The sequence below is a fragment of the Mirounga leonina genome, unplaced genomic scaffold (assembly GCF_011800145.1).
Source record: "Mirounga leonina isolate KUSES-001 unplaced genomic scaffold, KU_Mleo_1.0 Mir_321, whole genome shotgun sequence".
Classification (NCBI taxonomy): Eukaryota; Metazoa; Chordata; class Mammalia; order Carnivora; family Phocidae; genus Mirounga; species Mirounga leonina.
This window is the reverse complement of record NW_023270680.1, coordinates 1,216,571-1,237,241: the sequence shown is the minus strand read 5'-3', so window position 1 is coordinate 1,237,241 and position 20,671 is coordinate 1,216,571. Positions and strand designations below refer to the sequence as shown.

General features: G+C 37.5%; 1 protein-coding gene across 1 annotated transcript in view; it reads left to right on the top strand.

The window, feature by feature from the left end:
- KMT2C (lysine methyltransferase 2C) overlaps nt 1–20,671 on the top strand; it is a 271,489-nt gene that overhangs the window by 78,828 nt on the left and 171,990 nt on the right. The window contains exon 2 of the mRNA XM_035029848.1: nt 216–304. Within this exon, the coding sequence (XP_034885739.1) occupies nt 216–304 (89 nt within the window). The remainder of the gene's footprint in view (nt 1–215; nt 305–20,671) is intronic.

The following is a 20,671-nucleotide window of genomic DNA, read 5'->3' as shown; positions in this document are numbered from 1 at the left end:
TATTAATCTGGGCCTATCCTCACATTTATGTATAAGGAAGGGCTGGGTTTGAGGGAAAAATGACTCTTAAATGTGATATTTACTATTTGATTTGGTAACATGTAGTAAAAATTGCCAAAATTATTTTATTATGTATACCTTCAACTTCCTTATGTTAAATACAATTGTAATCTTTAAAATTTAACTTTTAACTCTATGTCCTTACTTCTATGTAGGCCTCGAAGTAGAGGAAAAACTACAGTGGAAGATGAGGACAGCATGGATGGCCTGGAGACAACAGAAACAGAAAATATTGTGGAAACAGGTATCAAACTTAACAGATTTTTAAAAATCTACATCATAATTTGCACAGTTAGCATTTGTCTATATACTGAGTTCTAAACTCTCCATGTGCTGAAATAGTTTGATAGGCCATGACAGTGAAAAAATTTAGTTCTCTCTCTCTCTCTCTCTCTCTCTTTGTTTCCTACAGCCCTGATTTAGTGGAAAGTATATAATATCTGTAGACAAATATCTTATTAAAGCAAAATTAAAACTGGAATAAACAGTAATTCCAGGCTGTTAATGTGATAATTTATAGTATATTTCTGCTTTTGAACCATCCAGCATTTGTTTGAAGCTGATTGTGTTAGTATATGTGTGAGGGAAAAAAAAATATGTTCCATTAAAGAATAATATTGTGAAATGCTGGGTTAAACCAGACCAAATGCTTTCTGGTCTGCTGGACATTTAGGTACCTTAAATAAGCTAATGTGTATTATGTATCTGCAAAAGGAAGATAGAGTAGGTTGCCCAAAGTAATTTCCACAATTTATAAAGTTAATGATTTAAGTTGTCAAAGGGATGAGGTTTCATATTATATTCAGAGACGATCTGTGTGAGATGGTCTCTCATGGGCAATGTTTTTTTTTTTTTAACAATTGTTGGATAGAGTTTAGGCACAGTGATAGGCTTTTTCTCTGAAGTTGATTGTCCTTTTCTTGTTGTTTACAGAGTATCATACAGTTTTTAGAGAAGAGTTAGAAATTGCTGTATCTTGAAATACAATTTTCCATAAAATACTTTTGGTTGTCAGTGTGTTGCAGCTAGATGGCTGTAATTCTTGGAAAGTCTTCAAATGTTCTGTAGTTCTCATCCATCTTTTCAGTAGGGTCTTACTAGGTAGAGTGATGACTGAAGGTTGGAATGCAGAATTCTACCTTTTGCTGTTTTGCTGCAAATTCCTTACCACATTGTTTTAAACTTGAATTTATGTAAATTCTCCACTAGCTATTTTTCATGATTTCTTTTCCATAAATTTTTTCTGTACCATATACTATTACTTTCTAGTGAAAGGGTTTTTTTTTTTTTCTTCCAAGTTTTAAGTGACATTTTTCAACATAATGATTACTTACAGGTTGCTTTAAACCAGTGCTGCCAGACTGTACGCCAGGCCCCCTTTTCTGCATTTAACAACAGTCTTCCTGAGTAATTTCCCTCTTTCTCTGAAGATTTAACACCTGCCTTTCTATTTCCCTCTGCTTCTCCCATTGTGATGTTAATAATCTATCTATTCAGTACCCAGGCCTCTTTCTCCTTGATTTCTCAACATTGTGATTCTCCAGCCTACCTTAGCCTGTCTGTCTTCTGGTCATATGTGATCAACCTGTGTCATTCATTGTCTCACTTGCTATGACAATTGCTGTTTCACTTCCAGAATCTCGACATCAGCTGTTCTACCCTCTGACTACTACCTCTTCTTTTTCCAGCTCATTTTCTCCTAGTATAGCACCATAATAATTCTTGAACCATACTGAGTCCTCCAATCCAGTGATCTTAGTGATGGGGTTGTTACCCTCCTGTGCTAGCTTAGAGTCTGATCCACTGTTGGAGTCCTTCTCTTATTCACCTTTGACGCCTTTACCATTGTTCCACTGTTTTGTTTTTATTACAGAACCCAAATTCTGCAGCTGATAATGGCTGTTGAAAATCATAACCTTGCTGACTGGTTTCATTTTAAATTTATGACCTCAAATCTCAAGTGGGTATGATTGCTACTCTGCACTCATTCTACTTTTATATAGAAATTTCCTCTCCCATTATCAATGATGGTTATTTCACCACCTTCTCTTCTCTCTTCAAATTTCCAACACCTCCTCCTGTTTTTCATTCTTCAGATATGATGATCTTGCTTATTTCAATGAAAAAAAGAAAAAATAGAAGTAACCAGGAAAGAAATTCTACACTCACCCACATTTCCTGCTTGTAGCTCCTCCCATATATTTTACCTTCCCTACTGTTAAAATGGGATGAAAAGTCTCTGGTTATCAAAGGCCAGCTCTTCTGCTTGTGTCCTCTATTCTAACTCTTCATCTCTTAGGGACTTTACGCCTTCAGTTTTCCTGGGTTTCTTGCATCATGCATTTCCTGTCTCAGTGAATGATTTCCATTAGCATTTGAACATGCAGTATTACCTTTCTTGAACATGAACACCTTCTCTTGATCAGATATCCCTTTTCAGCTACTTTATTGCTTTTTTGCTCACCTTTATAGGAAAAATCCTTGAAAGAGTTGTCTATACTTATGGCTGTAGCTTATTTTTGCCAAAATGTCATTTTCTCATGAACCTCATGAGAGGTTCTCATGAATCTACTCCAAGTTGGGCTTTCTTCCTCCCACTCCACTAAAATCATTCTTGTCAGTGTCACCCATGATCTCATCTTGCCAGAGCCAGCTTTTAGTCTTTGTTGCCCTTAACTATTCAGTATTTTCACACAGCTAACCACTTTCAGTAGTGACAATTTATTTTTTTTACTTGATTTTCAGGACACCACATTCTCTTGTTTTTTTTCCTACATCACTGGTGTCTCTTCATTCTCTTTTGCTCATCTTCAGTTTAGTTGCTTTAAATATTACCTATGTGGGGGCGCCTGGGGGGCTCAGTCGTTGAGTGTCTGCCTTCGGCTCAGGTCATGGTCCCAGAGTCCTGGGATTGAGCCCCGCATCAGGCTCCCTGTTCAGCCGGAAGCCTGCTTCTAGTTCTCCCCCTCCCTCTGCTTGTGTTCCCTCTCTTGCTGTGTCTCTCTCTGTCAAATAAATAAAAATCTTTAAAAAAAAAAAAAATTACCTATGTGCTGTGACTCCAAAAAGTATATTACTAGCTCTTTTCTTGCTTTGAGCACAACCTATATCTTTAGGTTTCTTCTTAACATTTACTTTTACATGTCTAAAGAGGATCTCAAACTTAATGTGTTTTCTGTGGCACTATTTTTTGTTATCCTGAACCTTCTTTTCCAGTGTTTCCACCTCATTAAATGACATCATTATTTTTCAGGCTGAAAATATGGAGCCCATTGGAAAATCTTTTGGGCTTTACTTTCACAATATATCCTATTTCAAACACTTTTCGTCTCCTTTACTAATCTCATTCCACTACTTTCCACCACCACTCCTTGTGTGGACTACTGTAAGAGCTTCCTGTCTTCATGCATTTGCTCTTTATTCTGGTCTTATTGTCCCCATAGTAGTCAAGGATCTTTTTGAACCAAACTAAGAGTCTTATTTCCCTCTGTCAACCATCCAGAGTCTCCAGTGATACTTAAAATCCAAAGCCCATACCATGATCTTCAGAGTGTATTAATCTGACCTTGGCTGCCTGTCCAACCACATCTCCTACTCTTCCCCTTGCTCACTGGGCTCCAGCCATACTGGCCTATTTGCTATTCATAGAGTCCACTAATCACATTCTTTATAAGGCTTTTGCACTTTTCATATGCCTTGTTTAGAACCCCTGTTCCCAGATACTCATATTACTTATTCTCTTAATTCATTCAGGTCCTCGCTCATTTGCTGTCTCCTCAGGCCTTTCTTGACCAACTTGTCTAACACTTGTCACTCTATCCTTTTCTCCTTTGTTCCTAGTATTTAAACAGATAAGACATCGTATGACATATTTGTTTATTACGTGCCTTCCACCCTAGACTGCAAGTTTCATGAGGTTAGGGATTTGTCTTCTTCATTGATTTATTCCCAGTGCCTAGAATACTTCTAGACACATGGTAGGCTTCAGTTCACTAACTGAAGAAGTATTACATTCTTACAGTTTTTTTTGTTTTGTATTTTCTAAGCTACTGCTGTTCTTGGAACATCACCACAAAACTAAAGTTCTGACATTTAATTTTTCCTTATGTGATGAGTACTAAGCCCCACAAATGGACTGTCCTCTCATACTATCTCTTAAGAGGTATCAAGGCAAATAAAGTTTAGTGAAAGGTTTTAACAGGAGCAGGATATTTTTCTTATTCTGGCCTTTTATACTAAAATTAAATAAAATCAAGTGAGTTAGTCTTTGCTCTTTGTCCTTGGAAAGACCTTCATCCAGTTGTTTTAGTGAACATGGAGGGCAAGGAGAATAGTAAAGAAAAGAATAGAGAACAGTTGTTAAAAACTAAGCTACAGGGGCGCTTGGTGGGCTCTGTCAGAGGAGCATGTGACTCTTGATCTCGAGGTCCTATGTTCAAGCACCATGTTGGGTGTAGAGATTATTTAAATGTGAAACTTAAAAAAAAAAAAATCTATTAAGCTATAAATAAACCCAAGCAAAGAGAAGAGTTCCATACATTTCTAGTCAGTTTAAAAGCACATTTGAGTTGGCTGCAAGGTTTTAACATGTGCATGTCTCAAGGCCCAAGGTTTATTGGAAGGTCTCTTATATCTGTAATACAATTTTGTGTCTTGGTACATTTGTTTAATGACTTATAGTAATGTAAGAGAGTATTTATTAAAATGAGTATAGGGGGTTTGTGTGTGTCGGGGGGTGGTAAGTGGTGGGAATGAATATCCTGTAAGTGGCCATTGGGAAAATCACAAGAAATTTCACAAATCAGTTTTTTTTTTTAATTTAAATTCATTTAATTAACATATAATGTATTATTAGTTTCAGAGGTAGAGGTCAGTGCAGTTTGTTATGTTTTTATGGTAAGAAAATCCTATGGGTTTTTTGGAGGTGGTGGCTGTTACTACTCTGTTTTTTCCCATATAAATTAAATCAACTCGAATGAAGTGCAAGTTAAGAAGAGAAATTCCACTTTTCTTTCAGAATCATTATATAATCAGGGCTTTGCAAACTTGTTTTAGTTAATTATAATTGGTTAATTATGATTTAGCTAATTATAATTAAAATTTTATTTTGACTGTTGTGGTAGTTTGGCCAGTAGGAGTCTCTTTTCAGCTGGCTTCTAAGTCCTTTTTATTATCATCTCAAAAGGACTTCTAAGTCCTTATTATCATCTCAAAATGTTTCAAAGCTCAACAATATTTTTCAGGCCCATCTTTAATTTTCTCTACCCCAGGATATGAAGTAGACTATTCTCTAAGCTTAGTTCTTTTTAGCTGAAAATAGTATTAGAGATAAAAAAGTGGGCTCTAAGGATGCGTATTATATTGTTTTTATTGAGAATTAATTATGTTAGTCCATTTTAGTGATATATTAGTTATTGCATAGATGTGAGAGTGTATTCATCTGCTTATAAATACTTGTTCACATTAATACTTTCAGTTACCTCTAGTATAATTTTTTTAATAGAATTTATTTTTTAGAGCAGTTTTAGGTTCACAGCAAAATTGAGTGGAAGGCCCAGATACTTCCTATATGCCTCCTGCCCTTACATATGCATAGCTTTCCCCATTGTCAACATCCCCCACAGCATGGTATATTTGTTATAATTGACGAAACTTCAGTGACACGTCATTATCGCCCTAAGTCCATCGTTTACATTTTGGTTCACTCTTGGTGTTGTATATTCTCTGAGTTTGGACAAGTGTGAAATGATATGTATTCATCATTGTAGTATCACACAGTATTCTCACTCTCCTAAATCCTCTGTGTTCCACCTATTCATCCCTCCCTCCCCTTTAATCCAAGGCAACCACTGATCTTTTTACCATCTCCATAATTTTGCCTTTTCCACTATGTCATACAGTTGGAGTCATACAGTAAATAGCTCTTTCAGATGGACATCCTTCACTTAGCAATAGGCCTTTAAATTTTCTCCATGTCTTTTCATAACTTGAGAACTTTCTTTTTAGCACTAAATAATATTCCATTTTTGGGATGGACCACAGTTTATCCATTCGTCTGCTGAAGGACACCTTGGTTGCTTCCAAGTGTTGGCAATTATGAATGAAACTCCTGTAAACATCCACATGCAGGTTTTGTGTGTACGTAAGTTTTCAAGTCCATAAGTTTCAACTCCTTTGGATAAATACCAAGGAGCATGATTGCTGGGTCATATGTTAAGAGCATATTTAGTTTAATAAGAAAGTGCCAAACTGTCTTCCAAAGTGGCCGTACCATTTTGCATCGCCACCAGCAATGACTGAGAGTTCTTTTGGCTCCAAGTTCTTACCAGCATTTGGTATTGTCAGTGTTCCTGATTTTGGCCATTCTAGTAAGTGTGTAGTAGTAGTATATCATTATTTTAGATTACATTTCCTTGATAACATATCATGTGGAACATCTTTTTGTCTGGTTATTTGCCATCTGTGTATCTTTGGTGACCTCTCTGTTATATTTATTAGCCCATTTTAAAATCAGGTTGTTAGTTTTCTTATTGTTGAGTTTTAAGAGTTCTTTGTATATTTTGGATAACAGTCCTTTATCAGATATGTCTTTTGCAAATATTTTCTCCTAGTCTATGGCTTATGTTTTTATTCTGTTGACAGTGTTTTAAGCAGAGTAGAAATTTAAAAAAAATTTTTTTTATTTATTTGACAGAAAGAGACAGCGAGAGAGGGAACACAAGCAGGGGGAGTGGGAGAGGGAGAAGCAGGCTTCCCGCTGAGCAGGGAGCCCGATGCGGGGCCCTATCCCAGGACTGTGGGATCATGACCTGAGCCAAAAGCAGACGCTTAATGACTGAGTCACCCAGGTGCCCCTAGAGTAGAAATTTTTCATTTTAATGAAGTCCAGTTTATCATTTGTTTCTTTCATGTATCATGACTGTGGTGTTATATCTAAAAAGTCACTGCTAAACCCAGGGTCATCTAGATTTTCTCCTAAGTTCTAAGAATTTTATAATTTTGCATTTCACACTTACTTTTTTAACTTCAGTAAGGACGTATGGTCTGTGTCTAGATGGATTTGTGTGTGCGCATGTTCAGTTCCAGCATCATTTGTTCAAAAATACTATTTCTTCTACATTGTATTGCCTTTGTGTCTTGTTTCAGTGACCAGTTAAATATTTATTTGGGTTTATTTCTGGCTTCTCTATCCCATACTATTGATCTATTTATTCTTCTGCCAAAATTACACAGTCTTGATTGCTGTAGCTATATAGTAAATCTTGAAGGCAGTTCTTCAACTTTGTTCTTCTCCTTCAATATTTTGTTAACTAGTTTGGGTCTTTTGTTTCTCCATAAAGTTTTTAAAATCAGTTTGTTGATATCCACAAGATAACTTACTGAGATTTTGATTAGAATTGCATTGAATCTATAATTAAAATTGGCAGGAACAAATGTCTTGGAAATATTGAGTCTTCCAATCCATGAACATGAAATATCTCTACATTTATTAATTCTTCTTTGATTTCTTTCATCAGGGTTTTGTAGTTTTTATCAGACAGATTTTATGTGTGTTTTGTTAGACTTATACGTGTTTGATTTTTGGGAAATGCTAATTTTAAATGGTATTTAAAAAAATTCATATTCCACTTGTTCATTGCAGGTATATAGGAAAATGATGGACTTTGTATATTAACCTTGTTATCTTGCAACTTTGCTATAATTGTTTATTAGTTCCAGGGCTTTTTTTTTGGTCTTTGTTTGTGTTTTTGTATATCCTTTTGGATTTTCTACATAGATGATCATTTATATCTGTGAACAAAGACAGTTTTATTACTTCCTTCCCAATCAGTATACCTTTTATTTCCTGTTCTGGTCTTATTACAATAACTGGAAGAACTTCTTTTACAAGGTTGGAAAGGACTGGTGAAAGGGTGACATCCTTGCCTTAGTGGGAAAGCTTTTAGTTTCTCACCATTAAATATGTTGTTGCTGGGCGCCTGGGTGGCTCAGTTGGTTAAGCGACTGCCTTCGGCTCAGGTCATGATCCTGGAGTCCCGGGATCGAGTCCCGCATTGGGCTCCCTGCTCAGCAGGGAGTCTGCTTCTCCCTCTGACCCTCCTCCCTCTCATGCTCTCTGTCTCTCATTCTCTCTGTCTCAAATAAATAAATAAAATCTTTTTTTTAAAAAAAATATGTTGTTGCTTGTAGGGGCTCTTTTGTAGATATTCTTTATCAAGTTAAGGAAGTTCTAGTTTACCGAGAGTAGTTTTTATCATGAATGGGTGTTGGATTTTGTCAGTACTTTTTTTGTATCTACAGATAGGATTATGTGATTTTTCTTTTTTAGCCTATCAATGCAATGGATTACATTAATTAATTTTCAAATGTTGAACAAATCTTGCATACTTGGGATAAATCCTACTTGGTCCTGGTGTATAATTTTTTTTTATACATTTTTGGATTTACTTTGCTGATATTTTGTTGAGGATTTTTAAAATTTATTTTTATTTTTTATTTTTTTTAAAGATTTTATTTATTCATTTGACAGAGACACACAGAGAGAGGGAGGGAACACAAGCAGGGGGAGTGGGAGAGAGGGAAACAGATGTCCCGCGGAGCAGGGAGCCCAATGCGGGGCTCGATCCCAGGACCTTGGGATCACGACCTGAGCTGAAGGCAGATGGTTAATGACTGTGCTGCCCAGGCACCCCTTGTTGAGGATTTTTGCATTTATGTTCTTGAGAGATACTTGTCTGTAGTTTTTGTTGTTGTTTTATTTTGTTTTCTTGTATAATGTCTTTGTTTTTTGGCATTAGGGTAATGCTGCTCTCATAGAGTGAGTTAGGTTCCTTCTGCTTCTGTCTTCCAGAAGAGATTATTGAGAATTAATATAGTATCTTCCTTAAGTGTTTGGTAGAATTCACCAATGAAGCCATCTGGGCTAGGAGTTTTCTGTTTTAAAAGGTTATTAATTATTGATTCAACTTCTTTAATAGGTATAGGTATATTCAGATTGAATCTTTCTACTTGTGGTGAGTGTTGTCAAATTGTGTCTTCTTTTCATTTTAATTAAAAAAAATTTTTTTGAGAGAGTGAGTCGAGCAGCGGGGGAGGGGCAGAGGGGGAGAGAGAGAAAATCTCAAGCAGGCTCCATACTCAACATGGAGCCTGATGTGGGCTTGATCTTACAACCCTGAAATCATGACCTGAGCCAAAATCGAGAGTTGGACCCTTAACCAACTGAGCTACCCAGGTGCTCTGCAAATTGTGTGAAGTTTATCTAGGTTATCAAATTTGTGGGTATAGAATTATTAATTGTATTTCTTTATTGTCCTTTTAATGTCCATAGAACCTGTAGTGATGTCCCTTCTTTAATTGCTATTATTAATAATGTGTTCTCTACCCTTTTTTCTTTCAGTAAACCTGGCTAGAGGCTGATTGATTTTATTGATCTTTTCAAAGAAGCAGCTTTTGGTTTCATTATTTTTCTCCATTGATTTCCTGTTTTAAATTTCATTGATTTCTGCTGTAATTTTTGTTATTTCTTTTTTTCTGCTTACTTTGGATTTAATTAGCTTTTTTTTCCTAGTTTGATTGATTGCTTTTAGATCTTCTTTTCCAATATATACATTCAGTGGTATAAATTTCTCTCAAAGCACTGTTTTCACTGCATCTCACAAATTTTGATAAGTTGTGTTTTCATTATTATTTAGCTCAAAATATTTAAAAATTTCTCTTGAAATTTCTTATTTGATCCATATGTTATTTAGAATTATGGTGTAGGGGAGCCTGGGTGGCTTAGTTGGTTAAGCATCTGCCTTTGGCTCAGGTCATGATCCCAGGGTCCTGGGATTCCTGCATTGGGCTCCATGCTTATCGGGAAGCCTGTTTCTCCCTCTCCCTGTCTCTCCCCTTGCTTGTGCGCACACGCACTCTATCTCTCTCTCTTTGTGGGGGGGGGAAAAGTGTGTTGTTTAGGGGGTGCTTGGCTGGCTCAGTTGGTAGAGCATGTGAGTCTTGATCTCGGGGTTATGGGCATGGAGACTATTTAATAAATAAAATTTAAAAAATTAAAAAGAAAAATGTTGTTTAACCTCCAAATATTTTGGAATTTTCAAACTATCTTTCTATTCCTGATTTCTAGTTTAATTCCTTTGTGGTTTGAGGGCAGACATTGTATGATTTCTATTATTTTAAATTTGTTTTGTGGCCCAGAATGTGGTCTGTTGGTGAATATTCCATGTGATCTGGAGAAGAATGTATATTCTGCTGTTGTTGGATGAAGTAGTCTATAGATGTCCATTTTATCCAGTTGATTGATGGTGGTGTTGGGTTCAACCATGTCGTTAGTAATTGTCTGCTTGCTGGATCTATATTTTTGATAAATGGGTGTTAACATCCCCATATGTAATAGTGGAGTCATATATTTTTCTCTGCAGTTCCGTCAGTTTTGCCTCATGTATTTTGACATTCTTGTTAGGTGCATATGTGTAAAGGATTATTATGTCTTCATGGAGAATTGACCCCTTTTTCGCTAGGTAATGGCACTGTTTGTCCCTGATAACTTTACTTGCTATGAAGTCCGCTGCATCTGAAATTAATATAACTTTGCTTTCTTTTGATCTGCAGTCTACTCTCAGCAAATTTCTACTATTCAGTTCAGTATTATTAACTATAGTCATCATGTTGTTACATTAGCTCTTTAGACTTATTTATCCTATGTAACTGCAACTTTGTGTGTTTTGGCCAATATTTCCCTATCTCCACCCACCCCCCCCTCCCCCAGCCCCTGGTAGGTACCATTGTACTCTGCCAATTTTACATTTTTTATTAGAATTTTGACTTGATTTGTTAGTCTCTCTAGGCTATACAGACTTTTCAATGTTTGACTGGAAGGAACTTTTCTCAGATTATCCCTGATAACATCAGTTTCACTCTCAAGAATCTAAAGGGTCAGTGAGCATTTGCTTGAATCCTTCCTTCCATATTTCAATTAACATTACACTATGTGACACCTTTAGACTACATTGTCAACAGTTTTATCCAGAGTTCTTACTTCATACTAGACTTGAGGCTTGCCCAGGGGACCTCATTTCTCACAAACGAAGTTCAACATATTCAGACTGAGTGCATGCTTGTGTCTTTGCTTTCACTTTGTGTAGATCAGTCTCTCAATTACCCAAGTATTTTTATAAGAATCACCTCTTCTTTGTGAATGCCTACCCTGCCCCCCTTTTCAGAAATTCTGCTTTGGTCATTAGACTTCACTAAGCCTATTTTTCTAGAGCTTTTACATATCCGGAAGTGTTTGTACCTTACTTCAATGGGGAGAGGTTTTTAGTGGATATTGCATTTTACCTGTAACTCTAGACATGATATTTAAATTTTATTTCTGAACAAGTCTAGTAGATCTGGAAGCAAAGCTTATTACTAAAAACCCTGAGCAGTTTTTGTTTGTTTGGCTTTTTTTCATTACCTCCAAAACTCCTTTGTGCTGGTTTTTTTTTGTTTTTTGTTTTTTTAAAGATTTTATTTATTTATTTGAGAGAGAGAGAATGAGAGACAGAGAGCATGAGAGAGAGGAGGGCCGAGCAGGGAGCCCGATGCGGGACTCGATCCCGGGACTCAAGGATTATGACCTGAGCTGAAGGCAGTCGCTTAACCAACTGAGCCACCCAGGCGCCCTGTTTTCTTTAATTTTTTCACTTCAACTCACACTCTTCACACACTTTAGCTAAGCAATGGTTAGCAGTTTTAGCTCTGGAACCAGACTGCCTGTGTTGGAATCCAGGCTCCTCTGCTAATTGAATTTTTTTTTTAAGTTTTATTTTTAAGAAATCTCAACACCCATTGTGAGGCTCAAACTTACAACCCTGAGATCAAGCGTTGCATGCTCTACCGACTGAGCCAACCAGGCGCCCCTCTACTTAATTATTCTTGAGCAAAGTTCCTTAATCTCTTACCTTGCTTTCTTATCGGTAACATGGAGATGTTCATAGTAGCTACTGTTGGTAGATACTCCTCCATGGTCTCTTGCACTTGACATATCTTGTTGTGTATCCCAAGAATGTAAGGCCTTGACTGTCCCTTATCTGGCCATTTCTCAGGGTTCTGTTCACAGTGAGTAGTCTTGAAGAAGAGGCAATGTCTCCCTCTGGGACAAAGAGCAGGCATGTTTAATGCTTACTATAAAAGCAGTGGGTTCCCTATGCTCTTTGTTCCTTCTTTGTGATGCATTTCACTGCAAGGACAGGCATTTATTTGGGCCATGGTGTGACCCCCATAAGACTTGGGGGCCAAAAGGGAACTGACAGCAATATCCTCATGTTTGTGCTGCTTGCTGTGCAGTGAGTAATGAAGTCCTTGGTCTTTGATCCAGGAGTCTGTGTTTTCTGCAGCATCTATGGAACAGTAACAGACTAACTTATTAGCTTGTGTAAAATCCCAGACTTAGAAGCTATCTTCATATGGTTGTTGTAAAGTTTAAATGAGTTAACACATGTTAATCACTTACAGCATTGCCTCGGACATAGTGAGCATTTACTGAAAGTTAGCCATGAAGGTTTTAAGTATTTTCGTATTCTCTGCATTGAATTTTTAGGCCTAAGTAAAGATAAGGCTCAGAAGATTAAGATTGCTGTACATAACGATTATATGGTGAAGATGTATATTGTAATTTATTGGTTTTATTTTAGTTTCTTGTTTTTTTTTTTAAGATTGATTTATTTGAGAGAGTGGGAGCACACATGGAGGAGAGGGGCACAGGGAGAGGGAGAGAGAGTCCCAAGCAGACTCTGTGCTGAGCGCAGGGCCAGATGCAGGGCTTGATCCTGTGACCCTGAGATCACTACCTGAACTGAAACCAAGAGTTGATTGCTTAACCAGCTGTGCCACCCAGGTGCCGCTAGTTTCTTGTATTAATTGCAAACCATGAATATCCATTAATAACACACTTTAAAAAAGTCATACAGAAAACTAAACAAAATACTTTTATAACTAAATAAAACATCCAGAGAGCAGTTGAATTTTAACAATTACTATTTTAATTAACATCAGTGTATTCTTTGGCTCTTGATAACTGTTGGACTCTTATTCTTAATGTTTTTGTACTGCATTTCTAAAAATCACATTAAAATTATAACAGTGATGTGTATTAGTGAAAATTTATAGAACTGTGGATAAGTATAAAGAGACTAAGTTAGCCGTAGAAGTGTTAACTCCAAGAGAAAACCAGTATTTCACATTTTTGTGTATTTTTGGTTGCTTACATGTTAAATCTTTACATGGCTCTGTGAAAGTAGTGACTATCTTCATGTTATTAGTGTCAATATTTTAAGTAGTTTAGTGAATAAATATAGGGTAACTGTTTCTAAAGAGTGCTAATTCTTCCGCTGTACAACACATTTTGGATGTAGTGGATACACTAGATTCAGTAAGATACAAACAGAATGTAAAATAGAACTGTCAGAATGCAGGCTTATTTTGACCACTGCTGTTCAAAAGAAGGAAAGGGTGTGATTACACAATTTCTTAGATACGTTTTATTCTGTAGTCTTAGTATAAAGAAAGCATGAAAGGCATCACCATTCTGTGGAGGTAAAGGAAGTTAGGAGAGAGAAAAAATTTTTATTCTATTTAATGTTTGACTAAAGCACCAGCAGCAAGGCATGTTGTTTGGATAAGAAGTAGACAGTGAGTGCTGGTGTTCGTTAACATAATTAGTAAATACTAGCATGTTTAAAATATTTTGTATGTTTTTCTCTGTGCTTTTTGTGATTCTTTATGTACATGTATACAGTAAGATTTTTCTGCTTGCTTGATATTAATTACACCACATGTAATTAATCAGTTATTGGGCATCATCCCGATTTTGCTCTGAATGGTTTGTAAAACAGATACATTGCCTGTTTCTATAGAGTGCATCATCTGGTAGGGTGTCATTGACACCTTTGCCAGGCTATTTTCCAAATAATGTTTTTAAATGAATAAAATAAAATACATACGTTTGCAAAGATAAATGATTATATTGAAATATTGTCAAAATAGTAAAAAGCCAAATTTGTAATTTCATAATGTGTTTTTAAAAATTTATACTTAAATTATAAATCCTAATTTAATTTTAATAATTACCATAATTTTCAAGTAGTGATGAGGGTAAATGATATTGTGGGATATCTGCAAACACTGAATGTGATAAGAAATTACCTGCTTTCTGTTGGTGACAGAGATATAGTTGCTCTATCACTCTACTTGTGCATATATTCATAATGAAAGGAGTTTTTAGGATTCTAAATTTCAAAGGTTAGTAAAAAATTTTTCCCTCCTAATATCCTAGAACCCCTGATTAAGTAAATACATTTAAAAAATTTTTTTATTTTATTTTTTAATTTTTTGAGTGGGGGGCGGGTAGAGGGAGAAAGCAAATGAATCTCAGGCAGACTCCATGCTGAGCGCAGAGCCTGATGCTGGGCTTGATCTCAGCACCCTGAGATCACGACCTGAGCCTAAACCAAGAGTTGGATGCTTAACTGACTGAGCCACCCAGGTTGCCCCTAAATAAATACAATCTTTAAAATTCATTCAAAGATAGGGTGCTTTGAAAGAATGCGTTATGTATCAGTAAGGGAGGCCATACGTAGACGCTGGAATAGTTTTGACATTGACAGTCTAATCTGTCAGGTCGGTGAGTTTACTGCATATATTTTTAGGATACATACAGAGAATTACTTAACCTTTGAGGGAAATAATTTCCTAATTGTCCAAAATCAGAATGTATTATTTCCATGAAGTTGGCTGGGAGGTAAATGCTCTCTTTACTCAATAATTTTACTCAGCACGGCTTTAAAAATAAACAGAAATACACTGTATTTTCAGTTTTCATTTCATATTCTTCATATTCAACAAATGCTTCCTCAGTAACATGGTGCTAGTAAAATATTAACATTTCCCTTTAACGTTAATCTATTCATAAAACCTCTGGGCTCTGTGAGAGACTGCCGGGAGCACACGGCAGTTAAGTGAGCAGGGGTGAGCATCCCTGTGCCTTGGAAGCCCATTTTGCTTCATATTAGCTATGTGATCTCTGGCTTGTTGTTTAACTTCCTGACTTTAGTTTCCTTACCTTGTAAATGAGGATAATATGTCAGATATTACTGTTGTTTTTTAAAAGAGAAGAATTAAATGAGAGAACTATTAGGTGCACACCTCTATTTGTCTTTTCAGTTTTAGCTGGCTTTTAATGCCTTTTTGAAGCCTTTCTAAGCTGTACTCCCACCTCTTCCATTGACTCTCATCACACCTGTACCTCCATCCTGACAAGTGTGCTATCCTATTATTATTTATTATTCACTGTCTCTCCTGACTAGATCCATTGAGGGTAGAAATCCTGACTCTGTTATAGAAACTGGCTACTATTTGAATAGAATATATGGTACACAGTAGTTACTCAAAGTTTTGTTTGGTAAAAATCATTCTAAAGTAATGATTTATTAACTTCTCAGCAGAGAGCCAGAAGCTGCCTAAATAAATGTTCTCTTTATTCTTATCACTTCCCACAATATAATGTAATCATGTGTGATCTGGCATCGAGAGTTTGGTATCTTAGGGAGTGATACCTAACTAGATGGGGAAGTAAATAGATAGTTAAAATATCATGTGTGAATGTCGATAATCAGAATAGCAACCACATACCTACCCTTACCATATACTTAAGGCATTGGGCTGAGTGCTTTACGTGTAATATCTATTTTACTCCTAAAGGGAGTTTTATACTAGGTGGTATTAGCTATCTTTTAAGTGATTGACGAACTGAAATTGAGATGAGCTAACTTGCCAAGGGCACATGGCTTGCAAATGCAGATTCTGGACCATTTGATTCCAAGCCTTTGATTTTAACTAATACCTCAGACTAAACAGCCTTTGCTATTCATTCACAGAAGCAACTGTTTGGGACTATAAGTAAGAGTCATGGGAGGACTGGCATTGTTTAGGGGCAGGGGTTGGATCTGATTTACTGGTGCATCCCCAGAGATTTGCACAGCACTTCGGCCATGCCACTGAATGAAGTACACAGGCCGTCCAGGTTCTCTCCGAACTTCCTCACACATGATTGGGTTCTTTAGGATTGTTACCTCTGCACATACGCCACCTAGTGGTTCAAGATTGCACACAGGTAGGGGCTGCCGATAAAATCCTCTCTCTGTCATCCCTGTGGTCAGTGTGGACTCTTCTGGCTTTAAAACATTTTGTGACCAAGTAGCATTGCCTTTATTTTAGGTCAAGTTCAGAGTAAGGAGAAAGATACACCAAATATTTTATATCAAAGAAAAATATAACATGGAAAATTTTAAAATGTAAAAAGTGCCTGCTTACTCCCATTTCATAGTTTTAGACTGTTAGGCATTTGAACGAATAGAATGCCATGAAAGGCAAAAACTCTGCAAAGTAGCCGAGCCTGGGCTCTTTTACTAGTTGAATGGCTAGCTTTTGTGGTTTTGGCACAGGCCCAGGATGGTGTTCAAGAGTGCATTTTTGGTAGTGAACTGTGGATAAGCAAGTACTGGCATCAGAACTCTTCCTTCAGTTGTCATTGAGTTTACAGTCATTTCACCAGAGCATTTCTGGTTGATATCTCTGGTTGGATATTTGGATGGCATCATTTTCAGCCAGAGCAATCTGTTTCAGGAGAAGAGAGAGACATAAACATTAGTTTAATTGTCCTGGCTTGACTTTGACAGATAGTAAGATCTAATTTTTTCTACTAAACGAAGAGTGACAATTAAAAAAGATAGGTTCGATCTTTATGTATAGTTTCACATATTTAGGGATACTTTTTCCTGTTTCTGTTTTGTGGCTGGAACTGCTCCCTAGGAAGCAGTCATAAGATTCCTCTTTATTTCTCCTTATTCCTTAAAAAACAAATGACTAAAACAACAAAATCCAAACCAAAAACCCAGCCCAAACCCATCAATCTCTAGTATGTCTTCAGCAGATCCAGGGTAGGATCATGGGGCAGACCCAGTAATAGCTGGAAGCAAAAGGAGAACAGGATGAACTCGTGAAGCCTGCCTTACTATTATCCTCTTTGTGGATCAGGCCAGTTCCAGATCCCATTAGGGGAAAAAAACTCCCTCTAGTCTGAATCTGTTTTTTGCTCCTCTGAAATGCAAGGAGCCTAATTTCTAAAGGTTGTGTACCTGAATACCTACCAGCCTACCATTAACATTTATGCTTAAGGGCGCCTGGGTGGCTCAGTTGGTTAAGCGACTGCCTTCGACTCAGGTCATGATCCTGGAGTCCCGGGATTGAGTCCCACATCGGGCTCCCTGCTCAGCAGGGGGTCTGCTTCTCCCTCTGCCCTCTTCCCTCTTGTGCTGTCTCTCATTCTCTCTCTCTCAAATAAATAAATAAAATTAAAAAAAAAAAAACAAAACAAAAAAACCATTTATGTTTAACCTTGCCATCTCTTTCTGATCTAATTTGAGAGAAGGAGAGGGAGAGAGAGACAGAGCAGACAGACACTGAGAGATTGACACTGAAACCTACTGGTTTCCCCTTAGTTATAAGCAACAAAAAAGCTCCTAAACATACTGAAAGTGTTCTGTATTTTCTTTCTGAAGGAGAGCAAAATAAGGAAGTAGTTGGGATTGTGCTAGTTTGCCTGGAGAAGAATTTTGACGAGAGGCCATACGTGGTAGATAGCAGCATATATCAGAGAGCAGACAGGCTGCACCCTGTTGGAGGGAATGCAGTTTAGGGATGGAGGCTAGGAGAGCTAGCTGGCCCTTAGGAGAAAAGTCTCCCAGGGCAATATAATGGCACATGACTCTGGTCCATGTGGCTCAGGATCTATGAGCTTCTGAGGTACTCTTGTTATTACTCCTCTTATCTTGACTCTTACCCTTCCTTATCACCTAGTAATAGGAATCGTACAAAAAGAGCATATCCCACATGTGCTCAGGGCATCTCTGGGTAGAAGTGAAATGCTTCCTTAAAGGCATTTTTATATATGGTCATTTTATAGTATTTTGAATATAATAGGCAGAGGACTCTGTCTCGTGGAACCATGTTACTTTCTGTCTTTGGTTATAAAAGCACATAGAGGGCAGGCAACACAAAATAACTTTTGGGTCTTTCCACATGCTTTCCCTAGACCTATAGGCTCTGGAGGCACCTGGTCTGCTTTCCAAGTTATTGCAGGTCACAGATCTACCAAATATTTTGATACAGCATAAAAAGGGTCAGTTGGTTTCCAAACTCTAGTATCACTGTTCTCATTGCCTGATCACCAACCCACATTTTAAGTGTTTGTTACTGCAGTTCCCCACTCTTGTGTTAATTGGGGCATGGGCTAAAATGCTGTAAACAGAGACCCCAAAATACAGCAGTGGGGTAAATAAAACAAATTAATTTTTTTTTTCATGCAGAATTTCTGAAAGTGAGAGGTTCAGGCATCTTTGCTCCCTGTGGTTGTTTATGGACCTAGACTCCTTTCATCTTGTTCTTCTGCCCTTCATGAGAGTGTTGTTCTCATCGGCAGCATTGCATCTGGGTTGCTGATGTGTCTGTGTTCCTGTCCATAGGAAAGAGGGAACATAATTTAGTCTAGAGCAAATCCCTGCCTGTTAGGTGACGTAGAAATTGCACGGTCACTTTCGGTCATACTGTATTGGTGAGAATTTGCCACAATTAGCTACAAAGAAGGTTGAGAAATAGTAGCTAAGAAGTTATGTGCCCTTTTGAAATTTGGGTGTAAAAGAAATCCTCTGTCCATTTTTCTGTAGGGTAATGTGCCTTGTTCATCTTTCATGATGCAAAGTTCTTTACATATTCTAGATTTGAATGCCTATTTGTGGATACAAATCACATGTATTTTCTTTCAATCTATGATGTACTTTTTCATTTTGTTCATGATATCTTTTGTTATATAGAAGTTTAGTATTTTAATGTAGTAAAGTTTGCAAATCTTTTTATAATCCTTTGATACAAATATACTTTGTAGATTTGATTCTAGGTACTCTCTCAGTTTTGTGGCTAGGGGTAGACAGGACAGACAACATGATTGATCGGCCAGAAGCACTTGATTTATGGTCAACTTTACTATTTCAATTTAAGAAAGAACAATTATTATTATTATTTTTTTAAGATTTTATTTATTTGACAGAGAGACATAGCGAGAGAGGAAACACAAGCAGGAGGAGTGGGAGAGGGAGAAGCAGGCTTCCTGCTGAGCAGGGAGCCGGATGTGGGGCTCAGTCCCAGGACCCTGGGATCATGACCTGAGCCAAAGGCAGACGCTTAACTACTGAGCCACCCAGGCGCCCCAGAACAATGTTATTTTATTTTTTAAATATTTTATTTATTTATTTGAGAGAGAGAATGAGAGATAAGAGAGAGCATGAGAGGGGGCAGGGTCAGAGGGAGAAGCAGACTCCCTGCTGAGCAGGGAGCCGGATGTGGGACTCGATCCTGGGACTCCAGGATCATGACCTGAGCCAAAGGCAGTCGCTTAACCACCTGAGCCACCCAGGCGCTCAGAACAATGTTATTTTAAATAGAACCAAAACTGTCTGAAGCATGTTTGATGCTTTATTTCATCATTCATTTCATGATTTGACAAGACTTATCATTATTTGTAGTTTTTCTAACTGAACAATTAATAGTTCTCAAAGTTATTTGTCAAAACACTTACCTAAACTTCCTTATGAATTTAGGAGACTTTGATAGTTATAAAAATAGGAAAGTCAGATTGAAGAGCTGATCTGAGAGATGTGAGATCAAAATTGGTGTGGAATTTAGTGTTCAACTGCTGGATATGTCCAGAATGCAGTTCAAGTGTGGTCTCAAACTCAAGAGAGGAGCCAGGCCTGCAGATGTCAGCTGATGACCAGGAAGTCCAGAGGAGACCGTTGAAACCTGGATAATCATTAAGTTCTTCAAGAAGAAAGAGCAAATAAGGACATCCTAAGGGCTATTCCCACATGTAGAGGTTGAAAAGAAACCAGATGAAGAGACAGATATTAGGTCATTTAATTTTCGTTAGCAACCACGTGAGATACATGGTAGCGTTTTGGTTTTGCAGGTGAGATGTGGAGAATTTGGGAGATGACTTTATATAAATTGTATAGACAATAGCTGGTAGAACTGGTACTTGAGAGCCTTGATGATTCTGAAGCCTGTAGGAATCCATTACATCTCCTGCTTATAGAAGGTGGGAGAGCCTTTCACTGAGGAGGAGGTTGTCCTTGGTGCCAGATGAATTTCTGGGAAGTTGAAAGGCTTGCAAGGAACCCCTGGATTGTGAGTTCTGTTGCTGTCGGTCGTGGTGGGGAGAACAGCATTGCAGTGGGAGGATGCCCATTAGGAAGGTAATGGAGTGCGGCCCCTCCAAAGTCCCATTTCCTGAATTTTACTGGGAGAAGGAAAGAAAGAGAGGAGGAGTTTGAAGGACTATAAGTGCTTGGTATTTGTTTCTTTGGTTTGGGGTGGTGGTGCGGAAAGGTCTAAGTAAATTTCGGGTTAGGAAAGAAGGACCGACTGGAGCGTGGGATTGCATCAGGAGCACTGGTGGAGGGACAGCGCCTGTTCATGTCTGGTGATGCAGTCTCCAAGAGTGGATAGATCGTTTTTA